Source organism: Aquila chrysaetos, chromosome 23, assembly GCF_900496995.4.
Source record: "Aquila chrysaetos chrysaetos chromosome 23, bAquChr1.4, whole genome shotgun sequence".
Classification (NCBI taxonomy): Eukaryota; Metazoa; Chordata; class Aves; order Accipitriformes; family Accipitridae; genus Aquila; species Aquila chrysaetos.
In genome coordinates, this window is record NC_044026.1 from 2,483,279 (window position 1) to 2,501,865 (window position 18,587).

General features: G+C 39.5%; 1 protein-coding gene across 11 annotated transcripts in view; it reads left to right on the plus strand.

Moving 5' to 3' along the window:
* Positions 1–18,587, plus strand: part of MCF2L (MCF.2 cell line derived transforming sequence like) — a 159,297-nt gene that overhangs the window by 82,388 nt on the left and 58,322 nt on the right. For all 11 annotated transcript variants that reach the window (XR_003921235.1, XR_003921236.1, XR_003921237.1 and 8 more), the window contains 2 exons: positions 7,783–7,866; positions 16,902–17,016. Coding sequence is in view for 8 of the 11 variants with exons in the window: in XM_029999270.1 (XP_029855130.1) it covers positions 7,783–7,866; positions 16,902–17,016 (199 nt within the window). In the remaining 3 variants the exon portion in view is untranslated. The remainder of the gene's footprint in view (positions 1–7,782; positions 7,867–16,901; positions 17,017–18,587) is intronic.

Below are 18,587 nucleotides of genomic sequence, written 5' to 3' on the forward strand. Positions count from 1 at the left end.
TAGATCAAGAGTAAAATCACGCGTTGTTTAAAATCCTATCTTGCTTCCAAAATACCACACAAAAATAGCATTCCATTTAGTAGAATTGCCAAGTACTCATGCAGCTGGTCCTGTGCGTGTTGACTTTTCAGTCAAAGCTTTGGGGCATGCTTTGACATATGTGTTTTTCTGCAGGGGGAGGGTTGAAAGCAGGTGGCTTCAGTGGAGAAGAATCTTTGGTTTGTTTGCCTGAAAAGGATGTCCACTTTAGCATACATGTTTAAGCTGTGTGATTGCATTATTAGTTTTTAAGTCACACTGAAGATGAGTCCTATAATTTGCATCTAGTTCTTCTATTCAGAGTTGATCTTTCTATTTTCTGTTTTTGTAAGACTTCCCTTTCTGCAACGCTTTAGTACTTAGAATGCAAAATTCCCATAATAATTTTCTCAGAGCATTAAATCTTATTAAATGCAGTTGGCAAAATCTAACATTTTTGTTACTCCGTGGAGGCTTGCTTGCTAAAGTACTAAGTGAGACACATCTGGGTCAATCGCCGCCTTATCACTGGAGTGCTTGCTAGGAGAATATTCTCTGCTGCTCAGGCTGTATCTAAAATTTCTCTGTTTAAAAAAAAAATATTTTTTTTTTAAATCTTTGCTTTTTGCAAAATCTGCTTCTTCTTGGTGACTAACTTCAGAAATAGTTTTTTTACTACGCACCCAGCATGATTTGCAGTATTAAGGAGTTAATGATGCTGCAGTTTTGGTAATATTTGTTAACCCTGTTTTGGTTCCTAGCAGTCTAAAACTGTCCTGCAAGAACAGAAAATAGTTTACCAGCAGGCAAATAGAATTGCTTTGGCTTTCTTCAGGATATCCTGGAAAGGGGATGAGAGGAATATTATTGTTGCAATAGCAGTAGCATGCCCATATGCACCAGGTGAATTTTTGCTTTTAGATGGTAAGTCCACGTGACAGTGTTGCTGCCCTGTATCTCCAAGTCCTCTTTGCAGCTGACAAAAACTTATGCTATAACACGGCTGTGTGGCATGATTCAAAGGTCCCCTTCCTTCTCAGTTTGGGAAGGGACTAATTATCATGATGCTTGAAATAGCACAAAGAACATCTCTTTCTCACCAAAACAGATTAGGTGCACTTTAACACTGTGTGGAGCAAAAATGTGGCAAAACAGATTAGATGCTATAACTGGTAACACTTTCAGATTTCTTGTGACAATTGCAACATCCTCCCCCCCCTTTTTTTCTGTTTTCGCATAGCTCCTAGTATGATTTGTCTTGGTGTAGATTTTCTTCAAGTATAAAGAAATACTAGGTCTTCTGTTGATCCCTAGATTGCCTTCCTAATTACTACATAGTTTTCTTCTAGTTACAGAACAGCTAGTACTTGATTACTCTTGTAAGCCATATTCAAACTTAATGCTGAACCCTGAGAAGCTGTGGGACTACAGAGTATGTGTGTCAAGAAGGTGTGACTGATGAAGCAGAAGAGGAAGATGATGTAGGTTTTGGCACTTGTAGTACCCTGTGAGTACAGCTACTCTACATGGAAGCGAGAGGATTATATTTCCTCTGACGTTTGTGCTTTGAGGTGATATTATTTAGGCAAACTAAGTCTGAACTTTATTGCCTTTTGCAAAAGTGGAGGTGGAAGAAGGAAGATAACAAAGACAAATACATCTTTTGACATGTGTAATAAGTGGACAAATCAAAAAATTTTAGAAGAGTTTGAAAGAAACAAAAATCTTGGTTGGCTGTCAAAGTATGCTTTTGAGCAGCTATTTCATAATTTGAGTCAAGAAAATGGGGATTGTTACACCTCTTGTCATCTTGTGCCAGCCCAGCAGCACTGCATTTGCTGTACACCTCAAAAGTTTTTTTAAAAGAAGGATCAGTGATTAATCTCCCTATATGAAACCAAACCATCATCCTTGTAGTTTTGTTGATAGTCCTGTGCCAAAGTTCCAAGTCTGTGATCTCAAAGAAGAAAAGATGGACTTTTTTTTTTCTCTTTAATTGTGATTACAGGAAGCAGGAATTACTTGGGTAAAGCAGGTGGTTCAGGAGGCATCTCTATAATACAAACTTTTTTTGTTTTTCTGTTATTTCACACATGACAAGTTCCCATCCCTTGTATTTAAATACTGGAATTGCAACATTTTGGGATTAATTTATGTCTCTTCTAAGTAGTTGCAGTGTTCTTCAAGTATGATTAAATGAGCAGAGTTATCAAGTTTCATTTCAATGGAATCATTTCAATATTACCAAAACTTAATGGATTATGAAAAGTGCTGCAGAAATATCATGGACTCTGTGAAAGATCTGAATGGTCAGAGCTTCTGATGCATGAGTCATTGAAAACACCACTCAATAAATGCCTCTGTTCACTGTGCATGGGCTTATAGAGGGAACATCACTCCTAAGATTTTAGATTTTCTTTGGCAGTACCGCTTCCAAGTCTTGACTCAGCTAGCTCCTTACTTAACCTTGAAAATGTATGGGTTTGCAGCCTAGCCTATTGTAGCAATGGGCTACATAGGCCTGCTGGTCTGTGCATATTGTGGCAATAGGCTATGCAGTCCTAGAAAATGAACTGATGTTAGTAATGCCGCAGAAGAAGAACTTACATAAAGCATGATTCACTGAAAAGAAAAAGTATCTCAAATTGAACATCTCTTTTTATGCACCAGGGCTTTTGAAAGGAAACTGTCTTTTCTGACTAGGAGAGGAAATGGAGATGTGGCTTGACTGTAGGCTGTTAAGCTTTTACAAGTAAAATTCCTACATAGCTGTATCATTTAAAATATTTTTTTGGACACCCAGTGCCATACAAAGCTGTTTGGAGCACTAGGTTGCTTTATTTCTATTTGTGCTAGCAATTGGCATGCTGGTAGAGATGAAAAATCCGTGTTTCCTGCTTGCTTGGGATATTTTAGCTCACCAGAAATGAACAAGTTGAGAGAGCACTGTTCTACCCAGGTGATAATTTCCTTCCTAACTAGACTTCAGCAAAGATCTGCCTTTTGCATGAAAATTCCAGAAGTTTAATCACTTGCTTTTCCTGGCCCCTTGTTTTGATTGCAGTGCAGTCAAATAAAATAGAAATAAACTCTTCCTGAAGATATTTCGAACCTGTGACATTTTAATACTCAGTTTACAAACACGTGCATGAACTCCTGTCATCAGCCCAGCATGGCTACAAATAGCACGTGGACTCGAGGAGCTCGGTCTGCAGCTGTTGTGCTGGAGCACACCTAGCACAGAGCTCGCAGGCATCATCTCTATTGAGTGGCGATTTTTAAAATTCAGTTTTAGAGCTGGAGAGCTCTGTTGGTGTCTTGACTAGCTCATTAGTTTCACATGGCTTAGTGCGGAAGAGGGCTATCTTCGCCAGCTCTGGTGCTCTGGCCCTTCCTCCTTTGGGGGCTACACAAAGGAGCTGACTGTTAGTGATGGTGATCGGGGGGTGAAGATAAAGAGGGAAGAATGAGGAAATGAAAGGTTTGCCTTCGGGCTGAGAGAGATGAAGGGACTGCTCTGAAAGTCATTATCGTACATTTATAATTACCAGATGGGAGGGTGCTTTAATGAAGAGATTTTTCAAATGAAGACCCCCTTCATAAAAGGCATTCAACTCTTGAGTGGTTAGGCTGTTCCAGAGGAGAAGCAAAACAAAACTGGTCAAGAAAGACATTATTTCTTCAATTTAAGGCATGAATTGCATAGACAAGATGTAGACACATTTTCAGGAAAATCTTGCTGACTCAGCAAGAAAGAGGAGGAGGAAAATGTATTTGTAGTTTGCTTTATGGTGTGCTACTGGGATCTGTGCTGAAAGGCATAATTGTGTCCATATGTGCGCAAACAGGTTGGCTTTCAAGTTGGTATAAAGTAATGGCCATAGAATTTCATGCAGACCTACTCAAAGGGTGGTGTAATTCCAGCTGGCTCAGTGGGAATTGGATTAAACCCATTACAAGAGGCTCATGAGTCATGCCTGGAGACTTCCTTCCACGTAACGTAGGGACGGTCTGTTCAGACTCCCCTCCAGTGTTGTCTTCTGTGAAAATGGTTTTGCTTCTGCATGTCAGGTGAACTCCGAATGATGAAGAGTTTCATTTTGATTGGAAAAGAAAGAGGAGCCTTTTACCAGTGAATGAAAATCTTGACTTGAGTGACATTGATCTGTTTCTTCAGGGCTTACTGGCACCAGGTAATTCAAGCACAAGTTATCTTTGTGCCCTTGTGCTTCAACCTGTCATCCTGCTTCATTTGAAATGCAGTCAGGTGCCTTTGGTGGGATGGGGTCGGGCCTCTCTAAGCCATCATAGAGACAGGACTTATCAAAGCAAGATTTAAAATTGAATTAGAAGATGATATATCCATAAGATTGTGGTTCACATTTTTAGAGAGAAAGGCTTTTTTAGATAAGAACTGATTCCTTATGTTAGTAAGATGACACTTCTGTCGCCTCTTACACTTATACTTTAAATGCTAGATAATGTGGGTTTTTTAAAGAACCTCCAGTTGTTGGCTTAGAAAAAAAATCTTTGTGCGTTCCCAGTTATTACCTGTGTTCAGTTTTAAAAAATAATAATAATAAAAAAGCAGTAATAACTTCACAGAACCTTATTTTACTGTTTATTAGCACCTACAATACCAGGTGCACTGTAAATCCCAGGGGCTTTCTTTTAAGCAAGCTACGCTGGAAAACTCTTTAAATGAGCTCTTCAAGAAGGACTGGATGTTCTAGCATGTTTTGATATAAGCATCTTTTTTCAGCTATGGATGTTGGATACAGTAAAACAGACAAACTCTTAGGTCTCTGTTTTGAAAATACTATGTAAAGCAGTTAAGGTAGAACAGGGAAGATCATGGGCTGTGTAAATCTTAATCCATGTAAGTGGAAGTAGAGTTCGAGCCTATAAAAATTCCTTAGAAAACAGTGAACAGATTTTCAGTAATTCTGTATTTTAATGTGCACTTAAATAGCTTACTAAAAAGGAAATTGTCCCTAAAGAATGTACCAGGTGGCAGGTTCTCTATTTAAAGAATATTTCCAAGTAATTATTTTCCGCAAAGTCCATGAGCGTAAGGAGCCTGTGCCCTCGCAGTCTATTTAGCATGCGTGCATTTTGTTACCTTACTTACCCTGTTAAGGAAATAGCATATTCAAGTAGCAATGGACAAACTTAAAGTGAAATAAGATTAAATCCCAAACAAACTGTGATGAACTCTCTTTTCTAAAGGGGTGCTAAATATGAAGGAAATGATGCAGAGTGATGAGTTTTTACAATTGCATCTCCTCTGAAAGGAAACAGGGTACTGGAGAGGGATTTCTGGCTAAATCTGTGAGCACTGATATGGGGTTCAAGCACATTCAGTCAAGCTGCTGGATATGAACTGTCCAGCAGTTCCAAGAGTTGTGTTTTCTTGCTTTGTTTTTTTACTGCTATTTGTTATCTCAGTTGTTTTAACTTATTGAAAAATCAGCTCTGATCTCGATGCGTATTCTGCTTCCAGAAATGTGTCATGAAACCAGACCAGCAAGAGCAAGATGAGATGTACTTTGGTGGAGGAGAGCACAGCAGGAAGGGCTTCTGGAGGTTTTTTGTCTGTAAACAGACACGGTGTGCTGCTCCTCCAGTTGCAAACAGACTGGCTCTTAAATTTGAGTTAAAACCAGGGGGAGGAAAATATTGTCTTTTCAGTGAAACAGTATTTGACAACAAGGTTGTGGGGCTATCCTGTGCTGGTTGCAAAAGCTGCTGCTCCTACCAGAGGGAACACTGGGGCAATCAAATCTAGACTTGGGTCTTCATATGGCACAAGTCAGGACCGCAATGGGATTGATCACATGGATACAGGAGGAAATGGTGATCATTACATATCTGGGAAACATAATGAGTTTCCCTGCCTTATGGATGTCTTGCCTGCTTGAATGTTCCGTGTCACATATTCACTTAGGTATGCAAAACACGCCTATTTTATTACATGCTTAGGCTGCAATAATGAAAATTATTTCTGCCTGTGACTGTAGGCAGGATGGCATATTACGAAGTGATTACATTCTTTTCCCTTTACCCATCTCCCACCAAAAAATTAAGCACTGACCCTGTAATAGTTTATATTCAGGTAAATGGGTCCACCTGCAGGCATTGGTTTGCAGAATCAGGAGTATTTACTTCAGTTTCTTAAACACTGCTGCAGGAGGGCTCCTTATATTAAAAAGCACTGACAGCAAAAATAAAATCTAAAATCCTTTTTCCTTTAGAAGGGCAGGGTCCCCTCTTCTGGAAATGACTTGGCCATCTGAGATTGGACTTTTGAAAGATCTGTGTTCAGTTTTCTCTTAAAACCATTAAGATGATGACATAACTGAAGGTCTGCATGAAATATGACTTAGCAGTTAAACGTACCCACTTATGGATTTGACAGCGTGGAATGCAGAGGTCTTCTGATCAAGGAGCATTTCACCGGATGCAGAAAAATATCTCTGATCAGTGTGTGACCTTGAAAGTGGTCGTGGGTCTTCCTCTGCCCGACTGGCCGAAAGAGAACAGAGAAGTTCTGTTTCCCAGTATAAGTTGTTCCTTATCTGGAAGAAGTAACTGAAATTGGGGTTTTTCGCTGTTCTCAAATAATTGCAGTTCTCAGAATTTTACATACATGAGAATCGCTTGTAAGAGTGAGTGGCTCTCCACTCCAGATCTAGCATTTGAAAGTTCTCAGTAATAGCAAGTCCCTTCCTTGAGGGCCAGAGCTCTACTTCTGTTTGATCAGCTTGTACTTCAAGGCAGATGACACTTATCCTTACATGGCTTTTGGATTTTTTACTTACTTTTCCTGTGCATGTTCACAGTTCTGAGTGTCAGATTTGAGTCTATCTTAATGGCATTTCAATGTACATTAGAAAACAAAACTTCTTTATACAGATTATTTATGTCAGATTAAAGGAAATGTTCAAAACCAAATAATGAAATAATGAAAATGCTAGGTTATCCCTTCGCTAGTTTTCAATGAGGCTAACAATATAGAATAATTAATTTTTAGGAATTGCAAGAGTAAAACTTTGTTTCCTTGTAAAAAAATGAGATCATAGTTTAATGAATGAGGCAACTCTGTCATGCAGTCTTTATTGAGGTCAACGAAACTTAGGTTTCTGCTTGACCTCTAGAAATGCGCTGTGGGAAACGCTTCTGCTCAAACACTGTGGCAGAAAACAAAGACTCGGGAAAACAGTATGTTTGTCATCAAGCTGAAGTGGAAGGGCTGAGATAAAAGATTAAGCAATGCTTTTCCAGTTGAGGTACAAATGTGTGTGTTCAATGTGAGGATGTACTTTCAAGCCTGTTCTACCTACCTTATTGAACACTGTTGCCTTGGGGTATTTGAACACTAGACAACAGGCTAGAGGGATCCTAGGTTTCCCTTTTTCATATGAGTTGAGAAGATTTTAATAAAAAATGATTTTGATATGTAAAAAAACCCACTGTTTAACATCATTTCTGAGGAATATTAGTTCTATAGTGTTTGGGTCAGTGTCATCCCGTACTGCTTCTGAGAATCAGCAAATCCACATTTCTTTACTCTTTTATCAGTATGCTGTTCAAGGAAAAGTTTGCCCTTGGCAAACACTTGAAACACTGCAGACATTTTCATGTATTTTTCAAAACTTGGACGGTTTTCTGGGTGTTTGTGTTCTAGGGATGATTTTTTTTGATGTCTGCTGTGAAATTTTACATAAAATGACTTTGCAATGCAAATTTTTTTTTCTTCCACAGATGAAATCATGCATCAGGATATCATTCCCCTCTATGCTGCAGATATTCAGGACCAGTTAAAGAAACAATTTGCTTACCTGTCAGGTAAGATTGTGGTGTTCCCTCTTACAGACATTGCTTAGATGTATGGTTCGGCCTGTTGTGCTTTCACAGTTTCTGAGGTCTCATATAGGAGAAATTCATATTTTAGGAGCAACTCAAAATACAGACTATCAAGACTTGTTATTTAAGGATTTAGAAAAAGAAGATTTATTTTTTTAAAAAAGCATAATAGAAATTTTAAATTATAGTTAATCTTTCAGGATCCAGGTTAGTGGGATGGAATTAAGGGTAGGATAAAAGAATTAATGGGTCAAAATAAATAAGTGCTGGTGAGCCTGGTAGAGGAACATGTAGTCTCCTGTAGTCAGTGCTAAGGGAGCTGTGGGTACTCACCCTGTGCTCCCCAGTGCTCGCAGCTAGGACAGGGCTCAAACGCTGCTCTAGAGCTCTCTGAGCTAACGCAGCCCTCACTGAGGAGAACTGGAGAGTGCAGCATGGATGCGCTGGTGGTTGCTGTGGTCTTGTAGTCCTCAGCCCACAGCCTCAGCTGCCGCTGGCTCTGCTGTCTGGTGTGATACTGAAGCCCAGGCTGACACCTTGGTCTTGACCGAAGTGGTGGAGTGAGCACCACAGTAGTACGTTCCCCCGCAGCCTCAGTGCTGGGCTCAGGCATGCATAGCATCAAATTCTGAACAGGGTTTTTGGCTTGGTATCACTGCGTACCTTCTGCAAAGGAACCTGCTTTTAGGTGTAAAGCTGTCTCTAAAAGCAGCACAGCCATGTTCACACAACACAGAGTGTCTTTGCCCCTGGATAACCGGTGCCAGGTAGGTGATGCAGGCCTGTGTTTGTGCCATGCAAGGGTTGGTTGCTGAGCTTGGTTCATCTTGATGCTGGGACCACGGCTGGCTGATAATGGGTAAAGGAAGGTAGCGCCTTTGCTCACTGATCAGGCTGTGTGGCAGGTGTCTGATAAGCTGCTGAGTTTGTTTTCCTGCCTGTAAAGCTCTTGCAGGTGTGCAGCAGTGAACTTGCTGGAGTTTCTGCCCTGCCTGCCATCCAATACGTAGAGAGGGAGAGCATCAGTGGCTTTGCAGAGCTGCCGTGCCTCCTTCAGCATAAAGGAGATTTAGCTCTCTGGGCTGAAGCTGCGCTTCATGACTGCTCCCTCTTCCTTTGAATCCCTCCCCACATCAGATCAAGAGACACAGAGGAATGAAGCAATGTACTGCTTTGCTTGGCAAGAGCTCATTGAATCTTGTTGTACTCATAATTAACCATTAATAATGATTTATTCTTGCCACACAAGCTAAACTAAGTGTGAGTCTGTGGTAGTGACTGTGTTTTCTATGGGGTGGTGGTGGTAGCACTTGGAAAAAGATTATTTTGTTCATGAAGTTGGCTGTTCATGCTCTATTTGAGATGATGGTGTTTAAGCTACAATTCTTTTCTGGCAGTTTATTTTTTTGACTTTCCAAGCTCTTCCTTCTCATCCAGGGGCAGAAAATGGCTCATAATAGTGTTATGCAAGAATCAGCCTACCTAGGAAACCATAAGTAGGGTTTACATTTTGCCCCTCTGAAGTGAGGGGGGAAAACTGGTGACTACAGTAGATGAATAAAATCTCATCGAGTCCAATGGCAGATTGTTCATGTCTTAAGATTGTTGAGTTTGCATAGCCACAAGAGTCTTCAGCACTCATTACATCCACCGTGCAATGGAGCTTAGTAAGAGCAGCCATTCCTCATTCTATTTTCTTCTATTTATTCATGCTTATGTCTATTAGAAGTCTGTTTTGTTTGCCTGAAATAGTAGGACAGCTGCATTACTGTGGACTGTGACTATATCCTCTGTTGTATTTTATTATTCTTGGGCAATTTGACTGTTAGGCATTTTCATTTCACTTTGGACTTCAATTCTTTTATCCTAATATTTTCCTGCAGCACTGTTAATTTTCTGTGCTGTACCAAATAGTGGTGTTATGGGTTCTGTGAACAAGGAACAGAGCTAATATTTTGATACTTGATTTATGTACAATTTGTTTGTTCTTGCAGTTGGGCTTACGAGTGGCTTCGCTGTAATGCCACTGAAGACATTCACAGTGTGTGTGAAGGGGACTTTTTTGCTTATTACTAAGTTGCCTTGGAAATAGAATCTTGGGACATAAAACTCATTAAAATGAAAGTCCATAGATTACGGATACTTTTGATAGATAGCATGTTTGCAGATAAGGTGAATTGCGTAATGTCTTAGATGCATTTCAGTTTTTATTTTTTGGCTTAACAGCAATGTGACATATACTTGAGAATTGCTTTAGTTTTTCTAATAGGATGTATCTAGGTCTCGTGGGACACTTGCTTGAATAGTGAATGAAACCTAGTCTGCTTCTGTGGCTAAAGGCTGTAGCCCTTTCTGAGCTACTTTCTGTGTTTTGGGCTAAATCGGGGTCACTTCTTTCTCTTGGTCTTTTTTCCTCTGCAGGTACAAAGTAATTTGTGTCCCTCATTCTGCTAGATTATAATGGAAATGCTACAGGGACACCCGAATTAGGCTTGAAATGAAACAAAATAAAGCAAAAACTTTTACATTAATGGTTCAGTTTTTCAGTAAATATAGCAAAGTGCAATGAGATCTAGGTGCTAGCTACTCCTACAGATGCTGAAGGCTCTAGCTCTTGCTCAGCAGTGAGTATGCAGTCATGTGTTCAGCTTGAACCTAATGGAGGGGCAAGCTGTGGGTGAGGTTTTTAATCAATCATTCACATAACAAGTTTATAAACACCGATGTTAATATTTTACCTCAGGCCCAGCTGTTTACTTTTTCCCTTGGAGTTTTTTCTTTCTGTGCAACAAGGTCCTTATCTTTGCAAGAATTGTTACTCTTTTTTGTTGTTGCTAGTCTGTAGTAAACATCCTCTCTACATGGTTGACTGTTTCATCTCTCTTTTTTTTTTCCTTTAGTTAGTATTTGTGCAACCACTTTTTCTTCTGCATTGCAAAGGGTCTTCTGACACCCCCCCCCTTTTTTTTTTTTTTTTTTTTTTTTAAATCCTCACACAGGACATTGGAAGGTCCATTTAAAAGTCTGGAAAATGTATTCCTTACAGACTTTCATTCGCATTTTATATTTTCTTTCATAAGTATTTTCTTTTCTCTTTCCTTGATTGGAAAGTTGCTGTGTGACATTCATACCCAACTTTGGAACTATCTGCCATTACTGTATGCAGGTATGTTAATATAAATGTAGATGAAAAAGAGCGTACAGACAGGTGTGTATGTTTATATGCATCTTAAATTGAACAAGCTCTGTGATGTGCAAATGGGACTCTTGGCCACCATGAGTACTGAACCAATTATTTCAACTCATTTCCTTTGAATGCCTCTTTATGCATTGAACAACTTCAAACAAAGTATTTCCATTAAAGGAAATACAAATACAAGTTCATGCTACTTGCATTTTTGCCTATCAATTCATACTTGTTTTTCCTGCAGTTGAAAAAGTTAGCATTGGTACTAACTTTCAAAATGCTTATATCTTTGGTCCTTTAAATTATCATTCTAAATAATAAGCTTCTGCTTGCTCTCTGTAACTTTATTTACTTGGCTGTGCTCTTGCTCTCCTCTGTGGAAATGACCTGAAAATACCTCACTGGTTAAACTGTTGCCTTTGAAGTATCCAGGGGTGGTGAGTCTCTTTGTAAAATCGTGTTTGAGAACTTCTGAGTGGATCCTGTACCACATACATTGCATCAGTTCGTTTAAAATATCAACTTGATTTTTGTTGCCAGTATAACATGGTCAGTGTCTATGTTGTGTATTGACAGTGGCAGAGGTATTAGCAGTTTCTCCTTTGCACAGGTGTAAGTTTAACTGCTGTTTTATATTCACTGTGCTAAACCCACTGCCTACAGAGATTTAAAAAAAGAACAGTAGTAAAGAGAAAGGGGGAAAAAAAAAAGAATCCTTGGCTAAGATGTCTCCAGTTCAAATAGAATCAGGTACAAATTTAGTTATTGCAATCTGATTTCTAAGCCAGTATACTTGCTGCTGATCAGTGTGGGCAAAATGCAGGTTGTGAAGTTATACAAGTAAAACTTCTCTCTCATTTCAAGGAAAGAATATTTTAATAAATTCCTCTTGATTCTGTTTTTCTTTGCAAAGGATATACAATGAAGCTTTTATCTACTACCTCATTGAAATCAACACATAATTTCAAATACTTCAAATACTCCAGTTAAGTATATTATGCAAGTAGAAAGGAGAAATTCTTTATCAGAAACATACAAACATAGCTGAACCACCACAACAGAATTATATACGCCCAATTACAAAAAAAGATGCAAAAACTTAGATGAACTCTGAGTGCTACAATTCATGAAAATACTTCAATATGTACAGAGTAATTTTTAAAACAAGTGACTGGAATTTTAATCACCGTCCAAAAAAGTAGTGATTTAACTGTAATGTTTTAATAAAGTCAGGTCTGTTGGTAGAGTGACTATGTCTAATTACTTCAGTCATAACCACTGGAAGATCATCTTTCTCCTTCCCCTCTAGCTCACAGTCCTGAAATTTCAGCCACAGCTGTGGAACAGCCTAAACTTATTTGCTGGGCAAGTTCTGTCCACAATGGCACATACAAGCCCACTCTCCTATTTCTAGGCTTAAGCAAGGATGCACTGACCTATGTAATTAGAATTTAATAGTTTTATGTGTTCCTAAGACAAACAAGTATCTCTTTGAAAGCATTTTCTTAGTCTAATCTTAGTATCTTTTTTTTTTAATCTAAATTTCTGAAAGGATATTAAAACCCCTTACTTTTGTTAAAAAATACAAACACTGTTGTGACTATGTAAAGGTCAGGTTGGATGGGGCTTTGAGCAACCTGATCTAGTGAAAGATGTCCTTACCCATGGCGGGGGGGTTGGACTAGGTGATCTTTAAAGGTTCCTTCCAACCCAAACTATTCTGTGCTTCTGTGATTCTATGAAAATGGTTAAAACCATTCAGTATTATTTCTTTTTGAAATATTAAACAAATGCCTCTTGAGTCCCAGCTTTAGTTTTTGTTTATTGCAAAGAGCAGAAGAGAATGCATCAGTCCGCAAGTGGGTGCAATCAGTCTGTACACACTGTACCTGAAATGATTCCCAAGAATTATTTGAGGCTTTTCTCATAACATGCAGCTGTAAGGAACATTCTCCAAGTGAGAGGATTATTACTTTTCAATCTAAAAATGGAAATACCATAGAGGTAAAGAGCACTAAAGCATATGTCAGCAATTAAAAAAAATAAAAGCGCAACACCACTTTAAATTAAGTAGATCTGCTTCCACCCTACTTCTGTGAGCCTTCATTAAAAGAAAGCTTAGTTATTAACTCATTTATAACTGACTTTGGCAGCCTATTCAACTGAAACTTCTTTAGCAGATTTAGTATCAAAGAAAACACAGATTACCTCTATAAAATGGACATTTTTCAGTGGCTAAACCTCTACAGTTCTAGTAAACTTCCAGTTAGTTGGAGCTCTTCTAAATTGATCTACGCGCCTTGGTCTAAGGCCAGTTTTTACAGCAGTGACAGCCTTGTGTTTTGGAGAAACATGCATTTTAAAAACATGTTGAATTGCATTAGCTCCACGGGTTAGGTAGCAAAATGATTTAAATGTGCTTAAGAAATAGCACTTCATGTTCCTGACTTTTGTATATGATTATTTAAACAATAGCACCAACTGTTAAAATTATGCGGACCCAGAGCATCATGATCTCTTGTATGAAAGGAGTGGAAAAATGATCCTTGGAAAACTAGCTGTGCTACTGTGAGATGGGACTGGTAAAGTTTACCTTAAGTCTAGGTAATTTACCATTTATTCTTTATATTCTGCTACATCTAACTTCTCCCATCACAGTTGCAATCTCTTTTGTGTTTGTTTTCTTTTTTTTATTAAGCAGGTAGGGTGATAGAGATGTGCCAAGCCAAGGAGATTGCAACACTGTTTTACACAAATTCTAATCAAGAGGCATATTAGTGACTTGGTATCTAAAAATAATCTTCCATGAGAAACAATTAGTATTCTTTTCAACTTAAAATGGCATTGACAGGGAAGATTACAAAAAGTATGAATTTTACAGCTACTAAAAAAACACTCACATGTTCATGTGAACACACACGTAGAGAAAAGGGTAATTCCCCACAGCCCTGTGAAAGACATGCTAGTTTTTTGGTACGGCCATCAAAATTTGGAAGCAGCAAAGAGATTGCTCAGATTTCCATGGAAGAAGAGCAGATTATTTTGTAATGTACCCCTAATTATTCTGCTCCTGTTTGCATAAGAAAAGGTATTCTCAAAAGCACTCTGCCCAACCCCACAAAAAGGAAGCAAGGTAGCTGGATATAATTAGATGATGATGGAGCAAAGAGGTAGGTCTGCTAGCCTGAATCTGTAATGCAAATGAAATGGTATTCAGACTATAAGAAAAAAACCCCATGATCTCTGTGCTGATCAATACGCACACATGAGATTCAAGAGCATCATCGTTAAATGGCTCAGATCTACAGCTTTCGTTCAAAAGACCTAGCTTAAGTAAAAGTAATCTTGTTTGCAGTCATGTCAAAAGAGAGGTGCTTTTGCTGGAAGGTTACTGTGTGAATTGTTTTTAAGAAGATATTTTAAATTTTTGCCTTAAACCTGTGTTTCAAGAAGGATGAGAGAAGTAAAATTGTTCATTTTGTCACTTGAATGCTTTCCTTCTCACTAAAACAAAAAACAACAACAACAAAACCCAAACCTAGATGCCTAAACTTTCCCTTTTATCTTCTCCCTCTAAATTCTGTGGCTTGATTTACTTCTGGGAGAAGGGAAGAAAATCAAATTTTACACAGCTAATTTAGGAATAAACCGTAATGCTGCTTTTGCAGAGGTGAAGCAAGAAAAGTGATTCCAAATAAAGGAAAAAAAAAAAAAATCATTCCTTGCTGCATCAGGTTCATTATGAAACAAAGGACGCTTTAAAAAGTGAACTCACCTACTGCTTTTACTATTATTTAATAGAAACAAAATTTATATGTAGGATTTTTACTTTGTTATATTTCGCACGTCAGGTCACTCTGCCCTAAACTTTTTTCAGCAGCGACGTCCTGATACGGAAAAGCAGTTGAGCAGCATTTGAAGGTATATGTGTGCTTAATTGTCCCAGCAGGAAAATACTGGAGAAAAAGATAATCAGTGAACAGCAATCTTTAACAACACGTTATCTCCACCCAAGATAACCACAGATGACTGTGCTAGAAACTGAAAACTAATAGGCAGTGTCAAGGCAGGATGGCTCTATTTGTCCTTGACAATCGGTGGTGGTCTGTGAACTTCCCGAAGGTCATGTCCTAAAAGCAGAAGCACGGACTATGTCCTGTAAGCCATTTGTTGTTCTTTTGTTTCATATGTCCTATTTATAGAAATTAAGTAGAACAAAGCAAGTAACCAATGGGGATACAGCAAATAATGCGTAACTGTACCTAAAAATAGATATTCTAGAGAGAGCAGAACACCTCGTGAGCAACAGAAATAATCATTATCATGGCTGAAAAATGTTTTTAATGAGAAAGGAAAATGCTTTGGTCCTGAGAGCCTAGGTAGAACAAAAAATAATAGATCAAAATTGCTCTTAACTTACATTTGTGTTGTGAACATTTATATAGCTAAAATTAACTCCCTTGACTTAATGTTGCCGCATTTGGATGTGTTGTAAAGGTTATGTTTGCAAACTTGTGATATTTGTGTAATAGTTGCATTTTGTTGTTGTTGTTTAAATGCATCCAGAGCACATTATTTTCTGATGTAGTTTGATTTCAAGAGCTACACAGCGGTAGCACCATATTGCCTGTAAGCTGGTAGATTGAAGTCATATTCACCACAAATTAACATAAGGATACTATTTGAGCTCTTCTAATTACATGTGGGTTTGGAGGGAAATGGTGGTTTCTCTTATCAAATGAATCTGAGCTCATATATTTCTCTTGTTTTTCTGGTGAGGTTAGATGCAAAGGCACTGGAAGTAGGTAACAGCCCACTAATTTTCACAAATCACTGTTGCTCCCATGATCAGTGTTGTTAAAACAGTTTACAACTGATTTTTGCACAATTGTCAGATTTGAGGGCTGGAAAAAATATCCTTGTTATTTTACCATGGTAATTTTTGGCTGTTTTTCTTCTTTTTGAACTGTGAATCAAAGATGACTTTTCAGCAATGTGTCCCTGCCACCCCCAACTGTTAACTTCATGCAGTTGCTAGTGCTCAACAGGTCCTTTGTCCAGCCTGTCTTTATGAAAATATACTTGCTTAAGACATGAAACATTAACATTGCCTTTTAAAAAAATTACATTTTGCTTATAAAAATGTATGTGAAGCATATTAAAAAGCATTGCGCTTGTGAATTCTACCGAGTGATGCAAATGCCAGAAAAGGTACAGATAATGATATCTAGCTCAGCAGCAGCCATACTGCAACATAGGTGTTCAGTTCTGCTTTACCTTTTGTAGATAATCTGAGAAGTTGAACAGGAAATCCCATTTTGAACACTTTCCCCATTTCTTTTAATGTCCTTCCACTTCTTTTAGACTGTCCTGGAAGCAGAGCAGCCAGCTGAGCGGGGAGAGGTTGCATGAGCGGGTTCAAACTAGTAAGAAGCTTGAGTTCAGCTCAAGATGGAGATTTGCCTACTTTTAATTCTGAATTAACATTTTTTTCCTAAATTAGTTCATTTCTTTCTCTGAGTTGTTTATATTTACATACAGTTGACATTTATCAAAAGAAAGATGCACTGCCATCTGGTGTCAAAACTGTGTTTGCATGAGCAAAGATGTTTGTACAGAAAAAAAATTTAATGTGGTGTAACAAGTTCCTTCCTATAAAACTTCCTAAGCTCTGAAGAAGAGACTAGACTGTTCAGAATAAACAGTGTCCACACTGATGAGCCCTGTACCAAAAAAACCCCAAGAAACACAGTAGTTTCCTTACTGGGAAATTGCAGGCTCAGTAAAGGGACTTGCATGTTAACACGCCTGCTGCTTGTTTCTTTTGTAGGTGGAAGAGGGGGAGATGGATGCCCCGTTATCACCTTTCCAGACTATCCAGCTTTCAGCGAGATCCCTGAGAAGGAGTTCCAGAATGTCCTGACCTACCTGACGAGCATCCCAAGGTGAGCATCTGTCTAGGAGAAAATACCCTTTTATCTGCTAAGTGATTTTTTTCACATTCAGTCACTTATGTGATGGCGTAAAGGTCAGGCTTGGTATTTAATTAAAGGAAAGGAAAATGCAGGTTATGGTGCAGTGTCAGTAAGTGTTGATTAGTGACAGCTGCCCAGTGTAGTTTTTAGATAAATTATATACTGCTATTTATATTTCATCAGAAAATTACTTCCTGGTATGTATGGATACAGATTCTGTGGTGGAAGTTGTCCTCTCGTTTCTTATCTTTGCTGTGTCTGAGTGCAATGTTCTGTGTTTTAATTGAAAACATGTATCATTTTGGCAGAGCATGCTAATTCCTGGATGCTACTCAAGATGTTACTCAGTGTGAGGGAATACTCCATAGTTACATACAGAGGTTTGGGACAAGAAAGAAGGTGATGGGGAGTAGCCAGCATGGATTAAACAACAGTAATTGTGCTTGACCAACGTATTTCTGTGATGAAATTACTGGATGCATGAATGAAGGGAAGCTATACATGTCTCTTACCTCACCTTAAGCAAGACTTTCGACAGTCTCCCCCAGCATCCTTGTATCTACTTTGAGTAGCTATGTTTTGGTAGGTGGGCTGCTGGGTGGGTGAGAAATTGCTTGGATCATCCAGCTTAAAGAGTGGTGGTTAACAGCTCATGCTCTACCTGGAGACAGAGTTCCTCAGGGAACCATACGTATCCGTGCTGCCTGACATCCTTGGCAAGGATCTGGAGGAGGAGATGGAGTGCACCCTCATCAAGTTTGTGGATGAGAAACTGGTGGGCCAGTCAGTACAGTTGAGGGAAGGACTGCCATTCAGAGGAGCCTAGGCAGGCAGGAGGTATGGGCTGACGGGAACCTCATGAAATTCAGCAACAACGAATTCCAAGTCCTGCAGTTGGGATGGATTAACCTCCTGCAAGAGCGCAGGCTGGGATCTAACTGGCTGTGAGGCTGCTCTTCTGGACAGGACCTGGAGGGCAGCAGGCTAAACGTGAGCCAGCAGGACGCCCTGGCAGCAGGGAAGGCTGGTGGCCCCAGGGCTGCACCAGCAGGAGCATGGCCAGGAGCGGGTGACAGCGGGGGACCTGCTGGCTGGCTTTCTCCAGACCCCACCTGCAGTGTTGGGCCCAGCTCTGAGCTGCAATAGGGTGGGGGTTCACAAACTGGAGTGAGTCCAGTGGTGCCCCCACAATCTTCAGGGCTGGAGCTGATGTGCAAGGAGAGGCTGCAGGAGCAGGGCTTGCTCAGCTGGGGGAGGGAAAGCTGTGGGGGCCCAACAGCCACCATTCCCACCGACCAGGGGGCTGTGCGGAGATGGCAACAGGCTTCTCACAGAGATGGGCAGTAGGGAAAGGCAGGCCCAGGGTGGGAATGGGAACAGAGAGGTTCTGACCTGGATGTAAGGGAAAACATGGTTGCTGGGAGAATAATGAAGGACTGAGACAGGCTGCCAAGAGAAGCTATGGAGTCTCTGTCCTTGGAGGTTCTCAAGACCTGGCTGTACAAAGCTCTGAACAAGCTGGTATGAATTTAGAGTTGACC